The 23,503-nt window shown below is 41.2% G+C and overlaps 1 protein-coding gene across 2 annotated transcripts in view; it reads left to right on the top strand.

Annotated features, from left to right (window-relative positions):
* The window catches only part of LOC126281337 (glycosylated lysosomal membrane protein-like), a 59,472-nt gene that overhangs the window by 9,113 nt on the left and 26,856 nt on the right, over nucleotides 1-23,503 (top strand). For both annotated transcript variants that reach the window (XR_007551251.1, XM_049980218.1), the window contains exons 5-6: nucleotides 1,467-1,697; nucleotides 17,904-18,187. Coding sequence is in view for 1 of the 2 variants with exons in the window: in XM_049980218.1 (XP_049836175.1) it covers nucleotides 1,467-1,697; nucleotides 17,904-18,187 (515 nt within the window). In the remaining variant the exon portion in view is untranslated. The remainder of the gene's footprint in view (nucleotides 1-1,466; nucleotides 1,698-17,903; nucleotides 18,188-23,503) is intronic.

Raw genomic sequence — 23,503 nt, 5'->3', positions numbered from 1 at the left:
ACACACACACACACACACACACACACACACACACACACACACAAATGACTGTTGAGCAGTGTGTCGACCACAATACTGTGAGTCTATACTGCAGCTGTGTCCTCCGCTGTGAATCATGTGCTGTATGATGTATGGTACGCTGTCCACCGGCCTACTCGCTATGCATACATGGCACAATAGTGGACCATGTGGCATAGGCCACTATTGCACTCAGTTTCGTACGGCACTACACGGTGCATAAAAATCATCTGATGCTTCCACTTTGTCCACGATATCCGAACACATGTTTGGTGATCGTAGGACATAATGGTGGGGCGTAAAGTGATGTTCTGTGTGAATATCTCATTTTTTCCAAAAATGTGGGTTAGGCCACTATTGCGCTGATAACCTCAAATAACACTGAACACTTAAAACAAATTTAAAGTACTAACATCTAGCAATAGAGAGGACGACAACATACTGCCAAACCTGTTCTTCAAATATGATCTATTTCTAATATGTTGACAACCATGATGTCACATAACACGATACTTACTTAGAATCAAAGCCAACAACTGTTACTGCACATTTCAATTGATCTCTTAAGATTTAAGATTGCAGAATTGGAGTAGTCTTTCTGTGTATTGCCATGCCTTAATGTTACACAATTTATATGGTGTTGTCTGTAGCAGAAAGGACAAAAGTTCGCAATTGTTGAAGGTAGATAACAATATTTGTGTGAAGGCTTGGCGCTTCTTAGTACTTGTACACACATCAGAAAAAGTGAATGAAATGTTAAGATGCTACTGTTCTCCTTTTACCAGTGAGAAATGTAATTTCCTTGTACTTTTTTTTAATAGAGATTATGGTGAAACTTGTTTGTACGTCGGTTTTAGGGGTGGAGAGCAACACATGTCGAAGAACTTTGTTACTATGAGAGTAATGACGAGTTGCGATGTACGTGTATGAACTAGTGTTTTTGTTCAAAGGTATCCTTATGTAAGTCATTCTAATAAATCCCAGAAAGCACAGTTTCTTTGTGTATTGAGAAACTCAAGTTTTTAATGGAAAATTCAGAACATTTTTAGTGGTAGTTGTATGCAGTAAGTTCTTGAATTATTATCTGATATCTGTGTGGATTAAGTGCATTCTACTTGTGATAAACAGTCAAGCTCTGCTTACCAGAATCATATGAAAAACATGCTTTTGCACTAGAAATAATTGTAACTAAACAAGTTTGACCTTCTGTAACATTCAAAGGACAAAAAAGTAATTTTTGCAGCATTTGTTAGGAAGGCAGAACTTTGGGCTTCAGATTATATTGTACATTATAAATAAAGTAGAAATGTGATTGCAGATGATTTTAACTCAAAAATTGATTGATCTTTCTGTTCCTTTTTGTTTTTACGTGGTTGCAAGATATTTAAATTCCAAAGAAATGAATGTAAATGACTTTACAGTAATTATGAATTTTGTTCTTATCCTAGGTAGAAGTCTTCGGCTTCAATGACCACAGTGAGAATTTACCTCACCTTTTACACACTTCAAACACCACTCAGGTGGATATGGTATTTGACAGACTAACCACTGATCCATCTTTTAACAATTCTCGATTTGCTGTAGAATTTGTCATTGTCAGTCAAGATCAGCGTAATGGCACTATGATTGTTGATGTCAGAAAGAGCCTAGATGATGAACACACACCAGGTGTTTTCACTGTAAGTAAAGCTTTCATCTTTTATTATTTGTTGTAATTTACAGATTAGCACTTAATTTTGAGTGATTATATATATAAGAAAGAAACTTCCACATGGGAAAAAATATATTAAAAATAAAGATTCCAAGACTTACCAAGCGGGAAAGCGCCGGCAGACAGGCACAATGAACAAAACACACAAACACACACACAGAATTACTAGCTTTCGCAACCAATGGTTGCTTCTTCAGGAAGGAGAGGGAAAGATGAAAGGATGTGGGTTTTAAGGGAGAGGGTAAGGAGTCATTCCAATCCCGGGAGCGGAAAGACTTCCCTTAGGGGAAAAAAAGGACAGGTGTACACACACACACACACACACACACACACACACACACACACACACACACACACACACATATCCATCCGCACATACACAGACACAAGCAGACATATTTAAAGGCAAAGAGTAAGGGCAGAGATGTCAGTCGAGGCGGAAGTACAGAGGCAAAGAAGTTGTTGAAAGACAGGTGAGGTATGAGTGGCGGCAACTTGAAATTAGCGGAGGTTGAGGCCTGGCGGATATCGAGAAGAGAGGATATACTGAAGGGCGAGTTCCCATCTCCGGAGTTCGGATAGGTTGGTGTTGGTGGGAAGTATCCAGATAACTCGGACGGTGTAACACTGTGCCAAGATGTGCTGGCCGTGCATCAAGGCATGTTTAGCCACAGGGTGTTCCTCATTACCAACAAACACTGTCTGCCTGTGTCCATTCATGCGAATGGACAGTTTGTTGCTGGTCATTCCCACATAGAAAGCATCACAGTGCAGGCAGGTCAGTTGGTAAATCACGTGGGTGCTTTCACATGTGGCTCTCCCTTTGATCGTGTACACCTTCCGGGTTACAGGACTGGAGTAGGTGGTGGTGGGAGGGTGCATAGGACAGGTTTTACACCGGGGGCGGTTGCAAGGGTAGGAGCCAGAGGGTAGGGGAGGTGGTTTGGGGATTTCATAGGGATGAGCCAAGAGGTTACGAAGTTTAGGTGGACGGCGGAAAGACACTCTTGGTGGAGTGGGGAGGATTTCATGAAGGATGGATCTCATTTCGGGGCAGGATTTTAGGAAGTCGTATCCCTGCTGGAGAGCCACATTCAAGGTCTGATCCAGTCCCGGGAAGTATTCTGTTACAAGTGGGGCACTTTTGGGGTTCTTCTGTGAGAGGTTCTGGGTTTGAGGGGATGAGGAAGTGGCTCTGGTTATCTGCTTCTGTACCATGTTGGGAGGGTAGTTGCGGGATGCGAAAGCTGTTTTCAGGTTGTTGGTGTAATGGTCGAGGGATTCAGGACTGGAGCAGATTCGTTTGCCACGAAGGCCTAGGCTGTAGGGAAGGGACCGTTTGATATGGAATGGGTGGCAGCTGTCATAATGGAGGTACTGTTGCTTGTTGGTGGGTTTGATGTGGACGGATGTGTGCAGCTGGCCATTGGACAGATGGAGGTCAACGTCTAGGAAAGTGGCATGGGATTTGGAGTAGGACCAGGTGAATCTGATGGAACCAAAGGAGTTGAGGTTGGAGAGGAAATTCTGGAGTTGTTCTTCACTGTGAGTCCAGATCATGAAGATGTCATCAATAAATCTGTACAAAACTTTGGGTTGGCAGGCTTGGGTAACCAAGAAGGCTTCCTCTAAGCGACCCATAAATAGGTTGGCATACGAGGGGGCCATCCTGGTACCCATGGCTGTTCCCTTTAATTGTTGGTATGTCTGGCCTTCAAAAGTGAAGAAGTTGTGGATCAGGATGAAGCTGGCTAAGGTAATGAGGAAAGAGGTTTTAGGTAGGGTGGCAGGTGATCGGCGTGAAAGGAAGTGCTCCATTGCAGCGAGGCCCTGGACGTGCGGGATATTTGTGTATTGGGAAGTGGCATCAATGGTTACAAGGATGGTTTCCGGGGGTAACAGACTGGGTATGGATTCCAGGCGTTCGAGAAAGTGGTTGGTGTCTTTGATGAAGGATGGGAGACTGCATGTAATGGGTTGAAGGTGTTGATCTACGTAGGCAGAGATACGTTCTGTGGGGGCTTGGTAACCAGCTACAATGGGGCGGCCAGGATGTTTGGGTTTGTGAATTTTAGGAAGTAGGTAGAAGGTAGGAGTGCGAGGTGTCGGTGGGGTGAGGAGTTTGATGGAGTCAGGTGAAAGGTTTTGTAGGGGGCCTAAGGTTCTGAGGATTCCTTGAAGCTCCGCCTGGACATCAGGAATGGGATTACCTCTGCAAACTTTGTATGTAGAGTTGTCTGAAAGCTGACGCAGTCCCTCAGCCACATACTCCCGACGATAAAGTACCACGGTCGTGGAACCTTTGTCATCGGTCAGCTTTCAGATCACGGATAGCCTGGGATTCGGCTGTGGTGATGTTGGGAGTAGGATTAAGGTTTTTGAAGAAAGATTGAGAGGCAAGGCTGGAAGTGAGAAATTCCTGGAAGGTTTGGAGAGGGTGATTTTGAGGAAGAGGAGGTGGGTCGCGCTGTGATGGAGGACGGAACTGTTGCAGGCAGGGTTCAATTTGGATAGTGTCTTGGGGAGTTGGATCATTAGGAGTGGGATCAGGATTGTTTTTCTTCGTGGCAAAGTGATATATCCAGCAGAGACTACGAGTGTAGGACAGTAAATCCTTGACAAGGGCAGTTTGGTTGAACCTGGGAGTGGGGCTGAAGGTGAGGCCTTTGGATAGGACAGAGGTTTCGGATTGGGAGAGGGGTTTGGAGGAAAGGTTAACTACTGAATTGGGGTGTTGTGGTTCCAGATTGTGTTGACTGGAATTTTGAGGTGTTGGGGGGAGTGGAGCTGGAAGTGGGAGATTGAGTAGATGGGAGAGACTGGGTCTGTGTGCAATGAGAGGAGGTTGAGGTTTGTTAGAAAGGTTGTGGAGGGTGAGTGAGTTGCCTTTCCGGAGGTGTGAAACCAGGAGATTGGATAGTTTTTTGAGGTGGAGGGTGGCATGTTGTTCTAATTTGCGGTTGGCCTGTAGGAGGATGCTATGTACAGCCGGTGTGGATGTGGGAGAGGAAAGATTGAGGACTTTGATTTGGGATAGGAGTTGACGGATGTGTTCATTGGCCGAGTCGATGTATAGGTGAAGGATTAGGCGGGTAAGGGCTATGGATTGTGCTGTTTGGAACTGGTATAAGGACTGATGGAAAGAAGGATTGCAGCCAGAGATGGGAACTTTAAGTGTGAGGCCTTTGGGAGTAATGCCAAATGTCAGACAAGCCTGAGTAAATAAAATATGGGAGCGTAATCTGGCTAGGGTGAAGGCATGTTTGCGGAGGGAATGTAAGTAAAATTTAATGGGGTCGTTGTAGGGATGTTGTGAGGTTGACATGGTATTAGTAGGTGGAAAGGGTAATATGAGGTTAAAGTGAAAGTAAAGAGAGATTTATATAGGGAGAGATAAAGGTGTGAAAAAAGTCGAAAAAGTGTTGGTTTGAGATGAGCTATGTTGATCATGCGCTGAACTTAGGTTGGTGAACAACAATGGGTGCAAAGGTTGGGTAGTTAGGTTGTCTCCAGATTACGTTAAAGGGTGGGGAAATTCAAGAAAATTTCGAAAAAAATTTTTTCGAAAAAAGTTTCGAAAAAATAATTTGCGAAAAAATAAAATTCGAAAAAAATTTTCGAATAAAATCTCGAAGAATATGTGTGTAAATGTATTCAAAGGACTGGTTATGTACTGGCAGGTTATGATAATGAGGCTAACAATTGTATGATGAAGAAATAATAACGTGTAAACCTGTGGGAAGCTGCTAAAAAATGATCGGTTTTGTGGGAAAAACGGGAATGGAAATAAAACGAAAGTTGTTGGAAAAAAACTGAAATGGTTGTGTAATGGGTGAAAGGAACTGAAGCTGTGAAATAGTATTCACGAGTTTACACGAAATGTTTGTAAACTTGGGACAATGGATTTTATAGCAGCGGTTATGTTGAAAGCGTTGAAAATTTTAGGTTATGGTTTGGAAGTAAATTACGTATTATTGAGTATAATTAGGCAGGATAAAATGTATGATAGATTACAGAAAAATGGAAGATGAATACAAAGTGGAACCTTCGTAACCTCTTGGTGCATCCCTATGAAATCCCCAAACCACCTCCCCTACCCTCTGGCTCCTACCCTTGCAACCGCCCCCGGTGTAAAACCTGTCCTATGCACCCTCCCACCACCACCTACTCCAGTCCTGTAACCCGGAAGGTGTACACGATCAAAGGGAGAGCCACATGTGAAAGCACCCACGTGATTTACCAACTGACCTGCCTGCACTGTGATGCTTTCTATGTGGGAATGACCAGCAACAAACTGTCCATTCGCATGAATGGACACAGGCAGACAGTGTTTGTTGGTAATGAGGATCACCCTGTGGCTAAACATGCCTTGATGCACGGCCAGCACATCTTGGCACAGTGTTACACCGTCCGAGTTATCTGGATACTTCCCACCAACACCAACCTATCCGAACTCCGGAGATGGGAACTCGCCCTTCAGTATATCCTCTCTTCTCGATATCCGCCAGGCCTCAACCTCCGCTAATTTCAAGTTGCCGCCGCTCATACCTCACCTGTCTTTCAACAACTTCTTTGCCTCTGTACTTCCGCCTCGACTGACATGTCTGCCCTTAGTCTTTGCCTTTAAATATGTCTGCTATTGTGTGTGTGTGTGTGTGTGTGTGTTCCCCTAAGTGAAGTCTTTCCGCTCCCGGGATTGGAATGACTCCTTACCCTCTCCCTTAAAACCCACATCCTTTCATTTTTCCCTCTCCTTCCCTCTTTCCTGACGAAGCAACTGCCAGTTACGAAAGCTCGTAATTCTGTGTGTGTGTTTGTGTGTTTTGTTCATGTGCCTGTCTGCCGGCGCTTTCCCGCTTGGTAAGTCTTGGAATCTTTGTTTTTAATATATTTTTCCCATGTGGAAGTTTCTTTCTGTTTTATATATATAGAGAATACATAGACACCAATACAGGCATTAGACCATTCTTGCATAGACCGCCAAATAACCCACAAGTCGAAACAACAATAAAAACTATCAACACAACTATGGAAGAGTTAAAACTACTGGTTTATATAGGAGCACTCACTACACTAAATATACAAACTAGGCAGAGATCGGAACCAACCAACACAGAAGAAACCCACAAAACCAGCATGACAACACAGGCTACAGATCAGAATAGAAAAACTGAGAAAATACATTGGACAGCTAAAACACAATTTATAAGACATCAAATGTCAGAGAAAAAAAAAAAATGAAAAAGGTTGAGTAAAATCTCACAACATGAAGCGATAAGAGCAATTAAATGAAAAGAAGCAGAAATTACAAGCATTGGCCAAACGACTTAGAAGATACAAAAAAGTGAAAATAGAAGGAAACAAAACCAAACATTCAACACAAACCAAAAGAAATTTTACCAGACAATAGATAACACTCACATTAAAATAGACAATCCAGCAAACATAACAGACATGGAATACTTCTGGAGCAACATATGGTCAAACCCGGTACAACATAACAGGCATGCACAGTGGATAGAAGCAGAAACAGACACATACAAGATGATACCACAAGTGCCTGATATGATAATTTTGCAACATGAAGTCACCAAAGCAATTAATACTACTCACAATTAGAAAGCCCTTGGAAAACATAAAATAGCAAATTTCTGGCTAAAGAAGTTCACCTCAACACATTCACATCTAACTAAATTATTTAACAGTTACATCGCAGACCCATATACATTCCCTGATACACTTACACATGGAATAACTTATATGAAACCTAAAGATCAAGCAGACACAACAAACTCAGCTAAATACTGCCCCATAACATGCCTACCAACAATATACAAAATATTAACTTCAGTCATTACACAGAAATTAATGACACATACAACACAGAACAAAATTATAAGTGAAGAGCAAAAAGGTTGTTGCAAAGGAGCATGAGGATGTAAAGAACAACTGATAATAGATGCAGAGGTAACATATCACGCTAAAACTAAACAAAGGTCACTACACTATGCATACATTGATTACCGAAAAGCTTTTGATAGTGTACCCCATTCGTGGTTACTACAAATATTGGAAATATACAAAGTAGATCCTAAATTGATACAGTTCCTAAACATAGTAATGAAAAAATGGAAAACCACACTTAATATCCAAACACATTCAAATAATATCACGTCACAGCCAATACAGATTAAGTGTGGAATATACCAAGGAGACTCATTAAGTCCTTTCTGGTTCTGCCTTGCTCTGAACATGCTAAATAATACAAATTATGGATACAATATTACTGGAACATACCCACACATTTGCTATACATGGATGATCTAAAACTACTGGCAGCAACAAAACAACAACTCAAGCAATTACTAAAGATAACAGAAGTATTCAGCAATGATATAAATATGGCTTTTGGAACAGACAAATGTAAGAAAAATAGCATAGTCAAGGGAAAACACACTAAACAAGGAGATTACATATTGGATAACCACAGCGACTGCATAGAAGCGATGGAAAAAACAGATGCCTATAAATATCTAGGATACAGACAAAAAATAGGAATAGATAATACAAATATTAAAGAAGAACTAAAAGAAAAACATAGACAAAGACTAACAAAAATACTGAAAACAGAATTGACAGCAAGAAACAAAACAAAAGCTATAAATACTTATACTATACCAATATTGACCTACTCATTTGGAGTAGTGAAATGGAGTAACACAGACCCAGAAGCACTCAATACATTTACACGATCACAGTGCCACAAATATAGAATACATCACATATATTCAGCAACAGAAAGATTGACATTAAGCAGGAAGGAAGGAGGAAGGGGATTTATTGACATAAAAACCTACATTATGGACAGGTAGACAATTTATGAAAATTATTTCAGGAACGAGCAGAAACTAGCAAAATACACAAAGCAATCACTCATACAAATACATCGGCTACACCGTTGCAATTTCATAACCACTTCTACAACCCTTTAGATCACATAACATCAACAGATACGAAGAAAGTAAATTGGAAAAAGGAAACACTACATGGCAAGTACCCGTATCATCTAACACAGCCACACATTGATCGAGACGCATCCAACACATGGCTAAGAAAAGGCAATATATACAGTGAGACGGAAGGATTCATGATTGCAATACAGGATCAAACAATAAACACCAGATATTACAGCAAGCATGTTATTTAAGATCCCAATACCACAACAGATAAATGCAGACTTTGCAAACAACAAATAGAAACAGTAGATCACATCACAAGCGGATGTACAATACTAGCAAATACAGAATATCCCAGAAGACATGACAATGTAGCAAAAATAATACATCAACAGCTTGCCTTACTACATAAACTTATAAAACACGTTCCCACATACAAGTATGCACCACAAAATGTACTGGAGAATGATGAATACAAATTATACTGGAACAGAACCATTATAACAGATAAAACACCACATAACAAACCTGACATCATACTCACCAATAAAAATAAGAAATTAACACAACTAATCGAAATATCCATACCCAATACAACAAATATACAAAAGTAAACAGGAGAAAAAATTGTGGCATCAGGATAAAGTTGACATACCAATTATACTATCAACTACAGGAGTCATACCACAAAATATCCACCAGTACATCAATGCAATACAGCTACATCCAAACTTATATGTACAGCTACAGAAATCCGTAATTATTGATACATGTTCAATTACCCGAAAGTTCCTAAATGCAATATAACATATACCATACAGTTAAAAAGGAAGTCACGCTTGATCAAGGTCCGTGTCACTTTCTACTTTTGACTAGAGATAAGAAAAAATAATAATAATAATAATAATAATAATAATAATAATAATAATAATAATAATAATAATAATAACAATAACAATATGCTTCTGGGTGTAAGGATGTTTTTACATTACTATATGAAATATCTGAATACTTGGAGTAAAATTGCCAAGAAGATCAACTTCCTGTTCTGTCAATAATTTTCCATACGATCGTGTGTGCGCACACACACACACACACCTCTGCTGTGTCGCAGCTGCTTACATCATTGTTTAAACTACTAAAATGAAAAAAAGATTACTGAAACATATTTTGTTGGAAGTCAATAAGCACTCTTAATCAAATGCTGGATGAATGAAGTATGTGAACTTGCTTGCCATCAGTTAAGCTACCTCCAAAAAGTTTGCAATTGTAATACTTGCCTTATTGTATTAAACATTAAAGACCTTATACCTCTTAATGAGCATAATGTGACAGTACATTAAATATTTAATTTCAGTCAATCTTGGAACACCTACCTAATATCTTGTAGGGCCCCTGCAAGTGCTGCAACATGACATGGCATGGACTCGATTAATGGCTGAAGTAGTACTGGAGGGAATTGACACCACGAATCCTACAGGGCTTTCCATAAATCTGTAAGAGTACGAGGGGGTGTAGATCTCTACAGAGCAGGACATCACATGGCATCCCAGATATGCTCAGTATTGTTCGTGTCTGGGGAGTTTGGTGGCTAGCGGAAGTGTTTAAACTCGGAAGAGTGTTACTGGAGCCACTCTGCAGCAATTCTGGACATGTGGGGTGTCACATTGTCCTGGAATTACACATGTCCATCAGAATGCACAATGGACATGAATGGCTGCAGGTGATAATACAGGATGCTTATATACATGTGACCTGTGACAGTTGTATCTAGACATATCAGGGGTCCCATATCACTCCAGCTGCACATGCACCACACCATTACAGAGCTTCCACCATTTCGAACAGTTCTCTGCTGACGTGCAGGGTCCATGGATTCATGAGATTGTCTCCATTCCCATACTCATCCATTCGATCAATACAATTTGAAACTAGACTCATCTGACCCAAGTGGCATGGTTCCAGTCATAAACAGTCTAATGTCAGTGTTGACAGGCCCAGGTGAGGCATAAAGATTTGTGTTATACAGTCATCAAGGGTACAGGAGTGGGCCTTCGGTTCCGGAAACCCATATTGAACATGTTTCATTGAATGTTCGCACCCTGAATTGAAATCTGTAGCAATTTCCAGAAGGGTTTCATTTGTGTCATGTTGAACGATTCTCTTCAGTCGTTGTTCCCGTTGCAGTATCTTTTCCCAGCAACATTGATGTCTGAGATTTGGTTTTTACTGTATTCCTGATCTTAATGGTACACTGGTGAAATGTCGTACGGAAAAACCCTAATTTCATCACTGCCTGGAAGATGCCGAGTCCCATCGCTTGTGCGCAGACTGTAACACACATTGAAACTCACTTAAATCTTGATAACCTGCTATTGTAACAGCAGTAACCGAGCTAACTGCACCACACACTTGTTGTCTTACATAGGAATTGGTGAGTGCCGCATTGTATTCTGTCTGTTTACATATCTCTGTAGTTGAATATGCATACCTACACCAGTTTCTTTGGAACTTCAGTGTGGTAAGTTCTTTAGCTTACAGTTTTAGATCATCCAGCAACAGCAAGCACCTAATGTTAAAGAACTTGGTTAATACCCTCTCTTGAGCCAATGGAATGGCAGCAAAGGTCTTGAAGGATGTCTAAATTATACAGGAACATAAAGTGCTATTTTATGTAGTTCCATGATTATCCCAATGTTCTACAGATTAGGATTTTTACCAGCCACATAAGGTGGTGAGATATGGGCTTGTTAGTGACTAACACAGGGAACAGTTTATAGTAAGGTACAAAGAAGGAACAAATCCGCTGTCTGGTTACACTCAAATCACTGAACTGGCATCTGCCAAAAAATTTAAATTACTTCAAAATTTCTGAATGGTAAGCATGGCAAGCACATAATCTTTTTAAAGAAAGGAATTCTTAACATAACTCGGCCCAAAAAGAGGGAAAAATCTGAACCTTAAGTGACTAAATAGTAATTTTTTACGAAAGCAATGAACAGTCTTAGAGATTTACCAAATCAAGAATATGTTGGATGGGCAGGGAAAAAATAAGTGTGAAAGAAAGTAGTTGATATTAGGCCATTTTCATATATTTCAAGTAAATTTTAAAATCAAATATCTAGAAATATTGTAGCTTTGTCCACATTATACACTCCTGGAAATGGAAAAAAGAACACATTGACACCGGTGTGTCAGACCCACCATACTTGCTCCGGACACTGCGAGAGGGCTGTACAAGCAATGATCACACCCACGGCACAGTGGACACACCAGGAACCGCGGTTTTGGCCGTCGAATGGCGCTAGCTGTGCAGCATTTCTGCACCGCCGCCGTCAGTGTCAGCCAGTTTGCCGTGGCATACGGAGCTCCATCACAGTCCTTAACACTGGTAGCATGCCGCAACAACGTGGACGTGAACCGTATGTGCAGTTGACGGACTTTGAGTGAGGGCGTATAGTGGGCATGTGGGAGGCCGGGTGGACGTACCGCCGAATTGCTCAACACGTGGGGCGTGAGGTCTCCACGGTACATTGATGTTGTCGCCAGTGGTCGGTGGAAGGTGCACGTGCCTGTCGACCTGGGACCGGACCGCAGCAACGCACGGATGCACGCCAAGACCGTAGGATACTACCCAGTGCCGTAGGGGACCGCACCGCCACTTCCCAGCAAATTAGGGACACTGTTGCTCCAGGGGTATCGGCGAGGACCATTCGCAACCGTCTCCATGAAGCTGGGCTACGGTCCCGCATGCCCTTAGGCTGTCTTCCGCTCACGCCCCAACATCGTGCAGCCCGCCTCCAGTGGTGTCGCGACAGGCGTGAATGGAGGGACGAATGGAGACGTGTCGTCTTCAGCGATGAGTCGCTTCTGCCTTGGTGCCAATGATGGTCGTATGCATGTTTGGCACCGTGCAGGTGAGCGCCACAATCAGGACTGCATACGACCGAGGCACACAGGGCCAACACCTGGCATCATGGTGTGGGGAGCGATCTCCTACACTGGCCGTACACCTCTGGTGATCGTCGAGGGGACACTGAATAGTGCACGGTACATCCAAACCGTCATCGAACCCATCGTTCTACCATTCTTAGACCGGCAAGTGAACTTGCTGTTCCAACAGGACAATGCACGTCCGCATGTATCCCGTGCCACCCAATGTACTCTAGAAGGTGTAAGTCAACTACCCTGACCAGCAAGATCTCCGGATCTGTCCCCCATTGAGCATGTTTGGGACTGGATGAAGCGTCGTCTCACGCGGTCTGCACGTCCAGCACGAACGCTGGTCCAACTGAGGCGCCAGGTGGAAATGGCATGGCAAGCCGTTCCACAGGACTACATCCAGCATCTCTACGATCGTCTCCATGGGAGAATAGCAGCCTGCATTGCTGCGAAAGGTGGATATACACTGTACTCGTGCCGACATTGTGCATGCTGTGTTGCCTGTGTCTATGTGCCTGTGGTTCTGTCAGTGTGATCATGTGATGTATCTGACCCTAGGAATGTGTCAATAAAGTTTCCCCTTCCTGGGACAATGAATTCACGGAGTTCTTATTTCAATTTCCAGGAGTGTATTTACTTTTCCTGTCTTTTTCTTGTAAGTGCTAATGATACCCTTCCAGTACATGTGTGTTATACAAGAGATCACAGTTTCATTGATGAATACAGTACCACATGACGAAAGCTATTAGAATTACAATAAAATGAAAGTATGCCAAAGAAAATCCAGTTACTGCTTTCGTGCTATGATGCTGTAATGAATGCCCACATAAAGAAACATTGCTTCTAGGGAAAAAATTGAACTGTGATGAGGATAGAACACTTGATTTTTGTAAATAGATTTCAACTGTTTGAACACTAAAGATCCCACGTGCTGCAAAAAATTGCTGACTTCATTGAGGATCTTTAATCTAAATTTGGTAAAACTTGTTGCACATTTGTATACTGCCAAGTCTCAGTTGGAATATTACACACAACAACAGTTCTGAATCGAACTAATAAGTCATATATGTGTGTTGCTATGGTGACTACCTCCAGTGTTTTGTACTGATCGCAAGGTTACCTCTGACATTTGTAAACATATACACAGTTACCATGAGTATTACCTATGACACAATACTGTACTCCGATGGATTTCAGCTTTTCAGTTGAAAGTAAAGCACCAGTGGAGAGACATTATAGACATCTATGGAACAGTAGTAAACACCATCATGCCACAAAGGACTGTGGCAACCAGTGACCGGGCCTGCATCATCATGTTAAGTGCAGAAGGATTTTCAACCAGCAAAGTTGCTTGGCATGTACAGCGGATTGAAGTTATGTGGCACAGATGTGGAATTGGTTCCAGCTGATGGGTAGTGTTGAGGATCACACAGGCTGTCAATTTGAGAGGTGCCCAGGATGAGTGATATCTAAGACTAGGGAGTCAAAACCTTGAGCTAACTGCTCCAGAACTGAATTTGATGTTTGAAGAGGCATCAGAACATCATGTATCACATGATGCATATCTGTTGATATGCAGAAAGGAAAGGCAGAATACTTTCAGTGTAAGGATGTCAAACTGTCTTCATCAGTAAATTGTCAAAATATTCATAACAAAGTTCCCAGCTTCACTTCTCTCTTGGGACCGAGAGCTTGGTGAAACGTGAAGTAGAAAGCTCTGAAGTATTTGATGCTGGGGGGGGGGGGGGGGGGGGGAGGGGAGTAGTCATTGCATCTGACATATATTGTCTTCACTGTGGTCAATGTTGTGTGTGACAGTGGAGTTATTGGTCACGTGTAACAGATCTAGGTAAACTAAGTTATGTAGTGAATATTTTTACCAGCCAGCTGATTCTTCTGTGACAGTTCTAGAGTCATTTGAAGAAAGTCTGCAGTCAGTAGTACATAAATTTCAGATTGTGCAGTATCAGTTGGAGGTGAATTTGACCTACAGAGTATAGACTGGGATGCCTGTGGAATCCATTGTGGTGAGGAGGGATGGTGTACAGACAGACTGGCTGGCAGGCACAGTCTCGTAGAAGTACCTTCAAACAAATTTTATGAAAACTGTCTTGATCAGGAAGTTAAGCAGCCCACATGTAATGGAAATATCTTAAGACATTGTAACTGGGCTAGACCTTACTGACGCATCAGTGTAGAGTTGGGGGGCTGAGTGATCATGTTGCCACAGCAACTGCCATTATGAATAAATCAGTCGAGAAGGCTGAGAATGTTTGTCCTAGAAAAAGCAGGTAAGCTGTTAGCATCTGACTTAGTGAACTGATGTCACTTAGTTCTAGTAAGAAAGATTTAAAGGAATTGTGGGCACAGTTTGAACAAATCGTTAATTGGGGGCTGGAGTACTATGTGCCTTGTAAGTGGACTGGGAATGGAAAAGACACACCTTGGTTTAATGATGAAATTCAGAAAATGCTAAGGAAGTAAAGGCTATTGCACTCTATGTTCAAAAGAGAACACTCAAATGATGACCGGCAGAGAGTATTTTAGATTTGTGCAGCTGTGATGAGATTTATGCATGAAACATACAGCGACTACGTCATACTTCAGCAAAAGCTCTGGCTGAGAACCCGAGGAAATTAAGGTCTTTTACAAAATCGCTAAGCAGGTCTAAGGGTTCCATCCACTCACTCATTGGCCAGTCTGGTGTGGCAGTTTAAGGTAGCAAAAGAAAGCCGAAGTTTTAAATTTTTTATTTAATAAATTGGTAACACGGGAGAATCATAGAAACATATCCTCGTCTGACCATTAAAGAGGCTCCTTTATGGATGACATAGTAAGAACCTTCAATGGTTTAGAGAAATAACTGGAGGAGTTCAAAACAAATAATTTGCTGTGTCTGGATGGAATCTCAATTCAGTTTTACAAAGAGTGCTCTATGGTACTGGCATCTTACATAGCTTGCATTTATCATGAATCGCTCACCCATTGCAAAGTCCCAAGTGACTGGAAAAAGTATTGGTGACTCTTGTAGGTAACAAGTATAAAAGAATGGACATGCAAAAATAACATCCCTGACTTCGGTTTGCTGCAGAATTATTGAACATATTTGGAGTTCAGATACAATAAATTTTCCTGAGGCTGAGAAGCGTTTGGAAGACAGGGTGGATAACAATGTGTTTGTTTGCTAATAATACTGTGGTGGATGAGATGATGTTGGGGTTGACTGGTTGTAGGATGATACAAGATAATAGTCAAAATTGGTACTTGGTGAGATGAATGCCAATTTAGCTCTAAATATAGAAAAAGTAAGTTAATGCAGATGAGTATGGAAACCAAACTTGATTGTTTGGATACAGGGTTAGCAGTGTTCTGTGTGACTCAGTCACATTGATTACATATCTAGGCATAACATTGCAAAGCAATATGAAATGGAATGAGCATTCAGGATTTTGGTAGGGGGGATGAATGGTTTGGTTTATTTGGAGAATTTTGGGAAAATTTGTTCATCTATAAAGAAGACCACACATAAGAAGCTAGTGTGACGTATTCTGGAATACTGTTCATTTTTCGGGTGCACATCAGGTGAGATTCAAGGAAGACATTGAAGCAGTGTGGCAAATCTGAATGACATGCAAGTGTTATGGAGGTGCTTCACTAACTCAAAAGGGAATCCTTGGGGGGAACACTATTGAGAACTTACAGAACAGCATTTGAAGCTGACTGCAAAATGATTCTACCACAACCATCACAGATTTCGCAAAAGAACTATGAAGATAAGGGAAATTAGGGCTCATGTGGAGGTATATAGAGTGTCGTTTTTACATTGCTCTATTTGCAAGTTGAAAAGTGAAGGAAATAACTAATAATGGTACAGGGTACCCTCCAACATGCACAATGGCTCACAGAGTATATATGTAGATGTAGAGCAAACTGTTAGATAAATGCATGATGGGAATCCACATTCCTGATGCGTGTGCTCAGAACCACTTCTTAGACCACAATGCCATGGACTCCTTGCAGATGTGGAACGTATCATGTGGAATGGATCCCCAGGATTGATGTCAGGTGTTGTTTACAGATGAAACTCAGATCTGTTTGCACCCGATGGAGATCATTTCATAATAATGAACACCTCCAAAACTTTGACCCACATGTGCAACAAGGTGGTGGTAGTGAAGTGATGCTCTGGAGTGGCATTACGTGGGACCACCGTACACCTCTTGTGGTTGTTGAGGGCAGTTTCTCTGCTCTATGGTACTTCGAAACCAATAGTGGGACTGTATTGCGAACATTCTGGTGACACTTTCATCTTGATTGTAAACAACTCACGTACTCGTCATGCTGTTGTTTTGAACAAGTTGCTTCATCATGCTATGATCACCAGAAAAGTGGCGTGCCAGTTCTCTGGTCAAAAATAATCCAATCGAATATGCGTGCAATCGATTGAAATGAATTGTTTTTGGACACTGACTGATCACGTACACCGTGCAGTTTCTGTAGAATCTCCATTAGACGGGAACAATTTGGACCATGGCTGGCCTGATCATGTCATATATGGTGTGTGTGTGTGGGGGGGGGGGGGGGGGGGGGGGGAGATTCAGACCTATTGACGATGCTCAGGAGTGTTGACCCCCCCCCCCCCCCCCCTCCAATGGAGAAACAGATTATGTTGTCGTTACACAAATGTTAAATGTTTGTGTTTCTGTATTGGTGATCTGGATACAACAATTGAATTGTTGTATAAGTACAACAATAAATCACAATCACTTAATTTGAGAAAAATAAGTATACTTCAAAAACTGAGCTTGAAGGCCCCTGGCATGTGCCGCACACAGTCATTGATTTAGTTTTGCTTCATCTAAATAAAAATTTTTTCTTTGTAATTTCTAAACTTTTTTTAGAGCAAGAAAACAACAAAACTCATTTTCTCATGCACTGCTATCATTCACTTCATGGAAACTGCTCATTACTTTCGTTTGAAGTCTTTTTCCTTTACTATTGGTCATTATATATTTCTAACTTCTGCAATACATCAAACAACTGTTTACTTGTAGGTAAGTGCAGCAACTAAAATACACAATTAGTAAAATGAACAAAGTGTATCGGTTTGCCTTTGACTTCAAATATGGCTGTTTACTCTGTTTCAGTTTGGCAGACTTTCTATAGGCACACTAAATTTGGGCACATGGACTGGAGCAGAGTTTCTATTTTGTATAGACTGTTCTGGCCCAAAAAGTAAAAGAACATCTCAGGTGAATATAATTTTTTTGTTCCAGCTTGTAGACGTGGAGAGCCCAAGCAGCCATTCACACTCTTCTGGAGGGTATTTGCAGTGGAAACCAGTAGCATATTTAGCACAAAATCGTGATATATCCAATTCCACTGTTACAAATGTGTATGGACCTGTTAAAAGTCCCCCAAAGGCACTCGATAGCTCACTGTTGTCTGCCTATTATGGCAGTCAGTTAACAAATGGCTCACAGACTCTTGTGCAAGCTGTGACTGTGTCTTTTGGTGAGTCAGATGATGGGTTCTACAAGAAAACAAAGTACACATCGTGGTAAGTACTATTGTAAAATATTGGTATCTAATTACAGGTTCTCCATCATTAAAACAAACACACACACACACTCACACACTCACACACTCACACACTCACACACTCACACACTCACACACTCACACACACACACACACACACACACACACACACACACACACACACACACACACACTCACACACACTCTATACAGTATTGACAACCAGCGACCTCTCGTTCCAGAAACAAAAGTGTCCTGTAGCTACATGTTAGAATGTTGCTTTCATTTATTTCAATGGACTGGCTAATTCAGCAGGGGCATCATAATCTGGGTATATGCACATTTGAAGATCAAAACATAACAATGGACTGTATGATTTACATTCTGGGAGTTGTACATGAGGCTGTTCTGTAGCTGCAGCAGCAGTGTGCTAGTGTGTATATATATCGTCAATAAGTGATAGAATGCAATGTGGGATAGTGAAAATACAGATGGAGCCTTACAGAAAGTAAAAACAGCAACTATTAGCATCAGTTTTTTTAAATATATTGTGAATGTTCACAGATTCAGCAGAGAACGTTCAAACATGAAATATTTAATTCTGAAATCTGTGTTGCTTTGTAATTAATTAATTAATATGGTGGAGTCATTGATGCTGTTTCACAGCACACTGAGCAGTTTTCCTCAACTATGATGATTATTTTTTTTCTGGACTCATTTATTTACTCTTTCCAACTAAACAGCGTGCCACATTTGCTTGCGATGTTTTTAGATTTTTGGAATCTAATTCTAGTAAATGAAGCTTAAACTAAGGAATTGATTATCTAAACTATCTAACAGAAGAAAACCATTTATACTACTATAACCCAAGTTGCAGCAGCAGTATTTGTACTAGACCAGTGGAAAAATGCTCCTATCAAAGCACAAAAAGGTGCATATGCTCCTGTTTAAAAGACTCATTGAAAAGTTGTGTACCATCTTCTTCATTTGCCCATCTGAGCACCTTTAAAAATTTTGGATTGTGGACATATTTGCACTCAGTTTAACATGCAGCTTACTTCTCACTCCCATTAGCTACCATAACTGTAACTCGCTCACACTCTCTAGTCCATTACTGTCACTCACTCATACTCAGATTCCCATTGGTCCATTCTGTCTCTCATTCAACCCAACAGTCACTGTCACCCTCTTGCACTCTCTCACTGCTACTATCCCACCCATCCTTACCACTGCTGCTGCTGCTGCTGCTGCTTCTTCTTCTTCTTCTCCTCTCTCTCTCTCTCTCTCTCTCTCTCTCTCACACACACACACACACACACACACACACACACACACACACACACACACACACACACACCATTACCTTCACTCCTTCTGTACCTACAACCAATGTCTGCTACCTTCCAGTATTGATTACTTTCCTCTTTCCCAAAGCCACTGTCTCCTCCTCTCAGTATAAAAAAAGGGCTAATGTGTTCACATGCCAACACTTTAGACAAGCTGAGGAGGGTGGAGTGAGGCAGCTGGTACCCCAGTTTTCAATCAGTCTTTTAAATAGGAGCATATTTGCCATTTTTGTGCTTCAGTAGGAGCACTTTTCTGCTGGTTCCCTTCTTTTCCTACCACAGCATGACTTGCCACTTTGGTAACCAAAAACTGTGTTTCTCTGATAAATGTTTTTGAAAAATGGAAGATAGCACTTCTACAAGGAACAGTTAAATGAAGAAAGGACACCCACCACAGTATGATCATGGAATGGTTCCATTCAAAAGTAATCATGACACACGTTACGACATTTGTCCTAGTGGGAGATTAGATGATCAATTCCTTCAATTTGGTTAGCCACTGATGGATCCTCTACCACTCCCATTCTTGCACTTCATCAGATGGAAACTGACATCCACATGTATTTCTTCAGATTGCCAAAGATGTGAAATCACACAGTTAACAATACAATACAATACAAATCGTCAAATGACCATTGTCCAAAGACAGAAGTCAACAGGCAGTTTGTCAAACATGCATGTACTGTCTAAATACCATCAAATTGCATTCAACAGAAAGAGCAACAGTAACATTTATGTGCAAAAGAGCACCATAATAAATGAGCTTAATTCTTGCATTACATTTAGGGTTTATACTCCCTTGTAATGACAGTATAAAATAGTTGTTTGTCTGATGAAATTCCACAGAGACAGTGTCTTGTACACATTTGCCTTATGTAACATTATGTTATCCTTCAAACAACCAACAAGATAAGTTGTCTTTGATGTTGAGTGAAAACTGACCTTCATTTTACTCTTAGAGGGTCTGATGTATTTTAAGAGATGGCCTACATATGCCATTGATAACATTTCTCTTCAGTCTTTTGACCTTATCTTCAATTTAAACTGCACTGCCTTGCAGTATTTATACAGTGGGTAGCTGTTTGTTTGTTAGTTTTTTCTTTTTAAACCATTTTTGGTAGACTCTGTCCCAAGGTGTGACTGCTTTTGCTGTAAAGTAAAACATCCAAAAATTAGATGCATCCTTCCACTTCCATCTCTGTGGTGAATTGACTGTTTTCACAGGTGGAATTAACATGGTCATGGAACTGTAAGAGTATCTCTTCACCATGGGACCACACCACAAGTGTATCATCTACATACATACAAAAAAAAGATTAGCTTTAAAATTAGTAGAGCTTTCTTCTCAGTTTTCCATAAACAGATTGGCTGCAGGAGGTGACAGAGGGTAGGTACCTCATTGCAACATTATTCAAAATATGTGCCACTTTAAATACGTGATGTCCTGCAGTTCATACCCAAGGTTAACCCATAGATTGTGGCTGGAGAGGACAGGTTAAAATCTGCGGCCCTTGAATGGTATGTAGGGGGGAGTCGTCCTAGAATGTTAGATCCTCTCCACGTGTAAAGTGAAAGTTATTTTTTATCTAGCATCAGAGCCAGTCTCTTGTTGGTTCTGTCAAGCCTGATGCGACACTACCTAAGGCAGGTGTATAAAAGATGCCATCTGTGTGGACTCCCTTATATAGGGAAAACGAGTTAAGGTATGTAGGTGCCTCATGTCTGTTACAGCCTAACAAACCAGCTGTGACAAGCAGTGCATGTTTGAGACAGGCCACTACTTCATGGGCAAAGAAAAGTCAATGTCTGCATAATCCTCTCAGGATTTGGTGATTAATAAAGTCATCAAAATCAGTGTAACAAGCAGTTTATGTAACCATGATGGTGGCAGTTTTAATTTGAGTAAAATGTGAACTCATGTATGTGAAATGCTCAGCTCTAAAAAAAATTGTAGAATACTCTTGTCACAGATTCTTAGTGAGTATAGATAAGAACTTTGACATGACGTACATTATAGAGCATATGCACATAGCTGCTGCCTAGGTGCCAGTTCTGTGGATATAATAGTCTGTATCTGCATGCACAGTAGTGCGAGTGACATGTTAACAAAGCAGACAGGACAGCTGGAATATCCATCTGATGGCTCAGAAGATGGTTGGACAGTTTACAGCTGAAAAATTATTAGAGGAGATTTACACTGGGAGCCAAAACATTGACCACTGCCCACTGTACTGATTACTGCCTTGTGGTGCTGAATGGAGAATAGAGGGAAGATGAACGGGGAATCATTCAAGTGGTGATATGGGCTGAAGATTAAGAAATCCACTGATGTAAGGAACTTTTACAAAGTGTGTGTTATGTTTCTGCTTCAGAAAATGACCTTCTCTGAAATATTGAAGCTGCTACTGTTGGGAGCATCAATGGAAAGTGGTTGAAGGAGAGTGAAACCACGAATGAATAGGCAACAGGATGTTGAACATACATGCCTTTAGCAGAAAAGGAGAGAAGTGGAAAGACAGGGTGCGTTAATAGGGATAGAGGGCTGTGTAGTGTGGAAATCGGAACAGGTAAGGAGGTAGATAGGTAAGGACAATGACTAATGAAGGTTGAGGCCTGGACAGTTGGGGGAACATAGGGTATAGGAGGTCTGTTCAAAAAAAAATTCCAGAACTTTTGTAGTTTCATGTCAGTAGTGTGTCGGAGCGAAATGTGGTTAGCATCCTTGCACATGCCGGTGTTCCATGTGTAACTGCTGGAAGTTTCATTGTTTTATGCCTGATAGTTATTGTTCAGTGCTGTATTAAGTGAATTTTGTCACACAGTTCGCATATTTCAAGATGGTAGAGTGAGAGTAGCAACATGTCTGCATTAAATTTTGCACGAAACTCAAGAAAATTTTTAGAGATACACCAAATGATGCAGGAAGCCTACAGTGATGAGATCTTATGCCGTACTTGGTCTTACGAATGGTTCACACAGTTTAAAAGTTGCTGGACTGGAGTTAAAGATAACACTCGTTTGGGATGCCACAGGATGTGTAGCGATGACACTCATGCCAGGAAAATCAAAGAAATTGTGCTTGCCAATCGAAGACAGAATGTCAGAGAGGTTGCAGAAGAATGTAAAATTTCAGCTGGATCATGTCGTGAAAGCCTGACACAGCATCTCTGAATTCATTGAGTTGCTGTAAAGTTCATTCCATGCCTCATGAGTCAAGACCAGAAAGAACTTCGCCTCAGAATCTCTGAAGAGCTTTTGGGCTATGCAAGGGAGAAAGAGATGGCCCTTAAGAGAATCGTAACTATTGATGAGACATGGATCTCTGGTTATGATGTCAAGACCAAGGTTCAATCTCCACAGTGGGTTGGGAAATGTTCTCAGAGAACAATAAAAGCTTCTCATGTCAAGTCAAATGTCAAAGCCACACTGATAGTTTTCTCAGACTTTGAAGGATTAGTTCATCATGAAATCGTACCTAAGGGACAAACTGTTAATCAGTGCTACTATCGTTGTGTGTTGCAAGGTCTGCGAGTAAATGGGAGGGTGGCCTGAAGTGTGATGAGACAGTTCATGGCTCTTGCATCATTTTAATGCATCTGCACATTCATCCCTGTTGGTGCATGACTACTGCACAAAACACGAAATCACTGTCCTGCTTCATTCTCCTTACTCTCCACACCTGGCCCCTGCAGACTTTTTATTTCCAAAGTTGAAAAGGGCAAAGGTTTGCAATGGTAGATGAGATAAAAGAAAATTTGCAAATGACACCTTGCACAATCCAGCAAGGGGCATACCAAGACTGCTTCCAGAAGTGGAAACGGCTTTGGTAACGGTGTATCAATTATGGAGGAGAGTATTTCGAAGGAGACCATCCATAATTAGTAAAAGGTAAGTGTAGAAAAAATTTTGTGGGCAAAGTTCCAGAATTTTTTGAACAGACCTCATATTGCAGGGAGAGTTCCCACCTGCACAATTCAGCAAAGCTGGTG

The sequence above is a fragment of the Schistocerca gregaria genome, chromosome 7 (assembly GCF_023897955.1).
Source record: "Schistocerca gregaria isolate iqSchGreg1 chromosome 7, iqSchGreg1.2, whole genome shotgun sequence".
NCBI lineage: Eukaryota > Metazoa > Arthropoda > Insecta > Orthoptera > Acrididae > Schistocerca > Schistocerca gregaria.
Note: the sequence above shows the minus strand (reverse complement) of the source record. Positions and strands in the feature narration are given on the sequence as shown.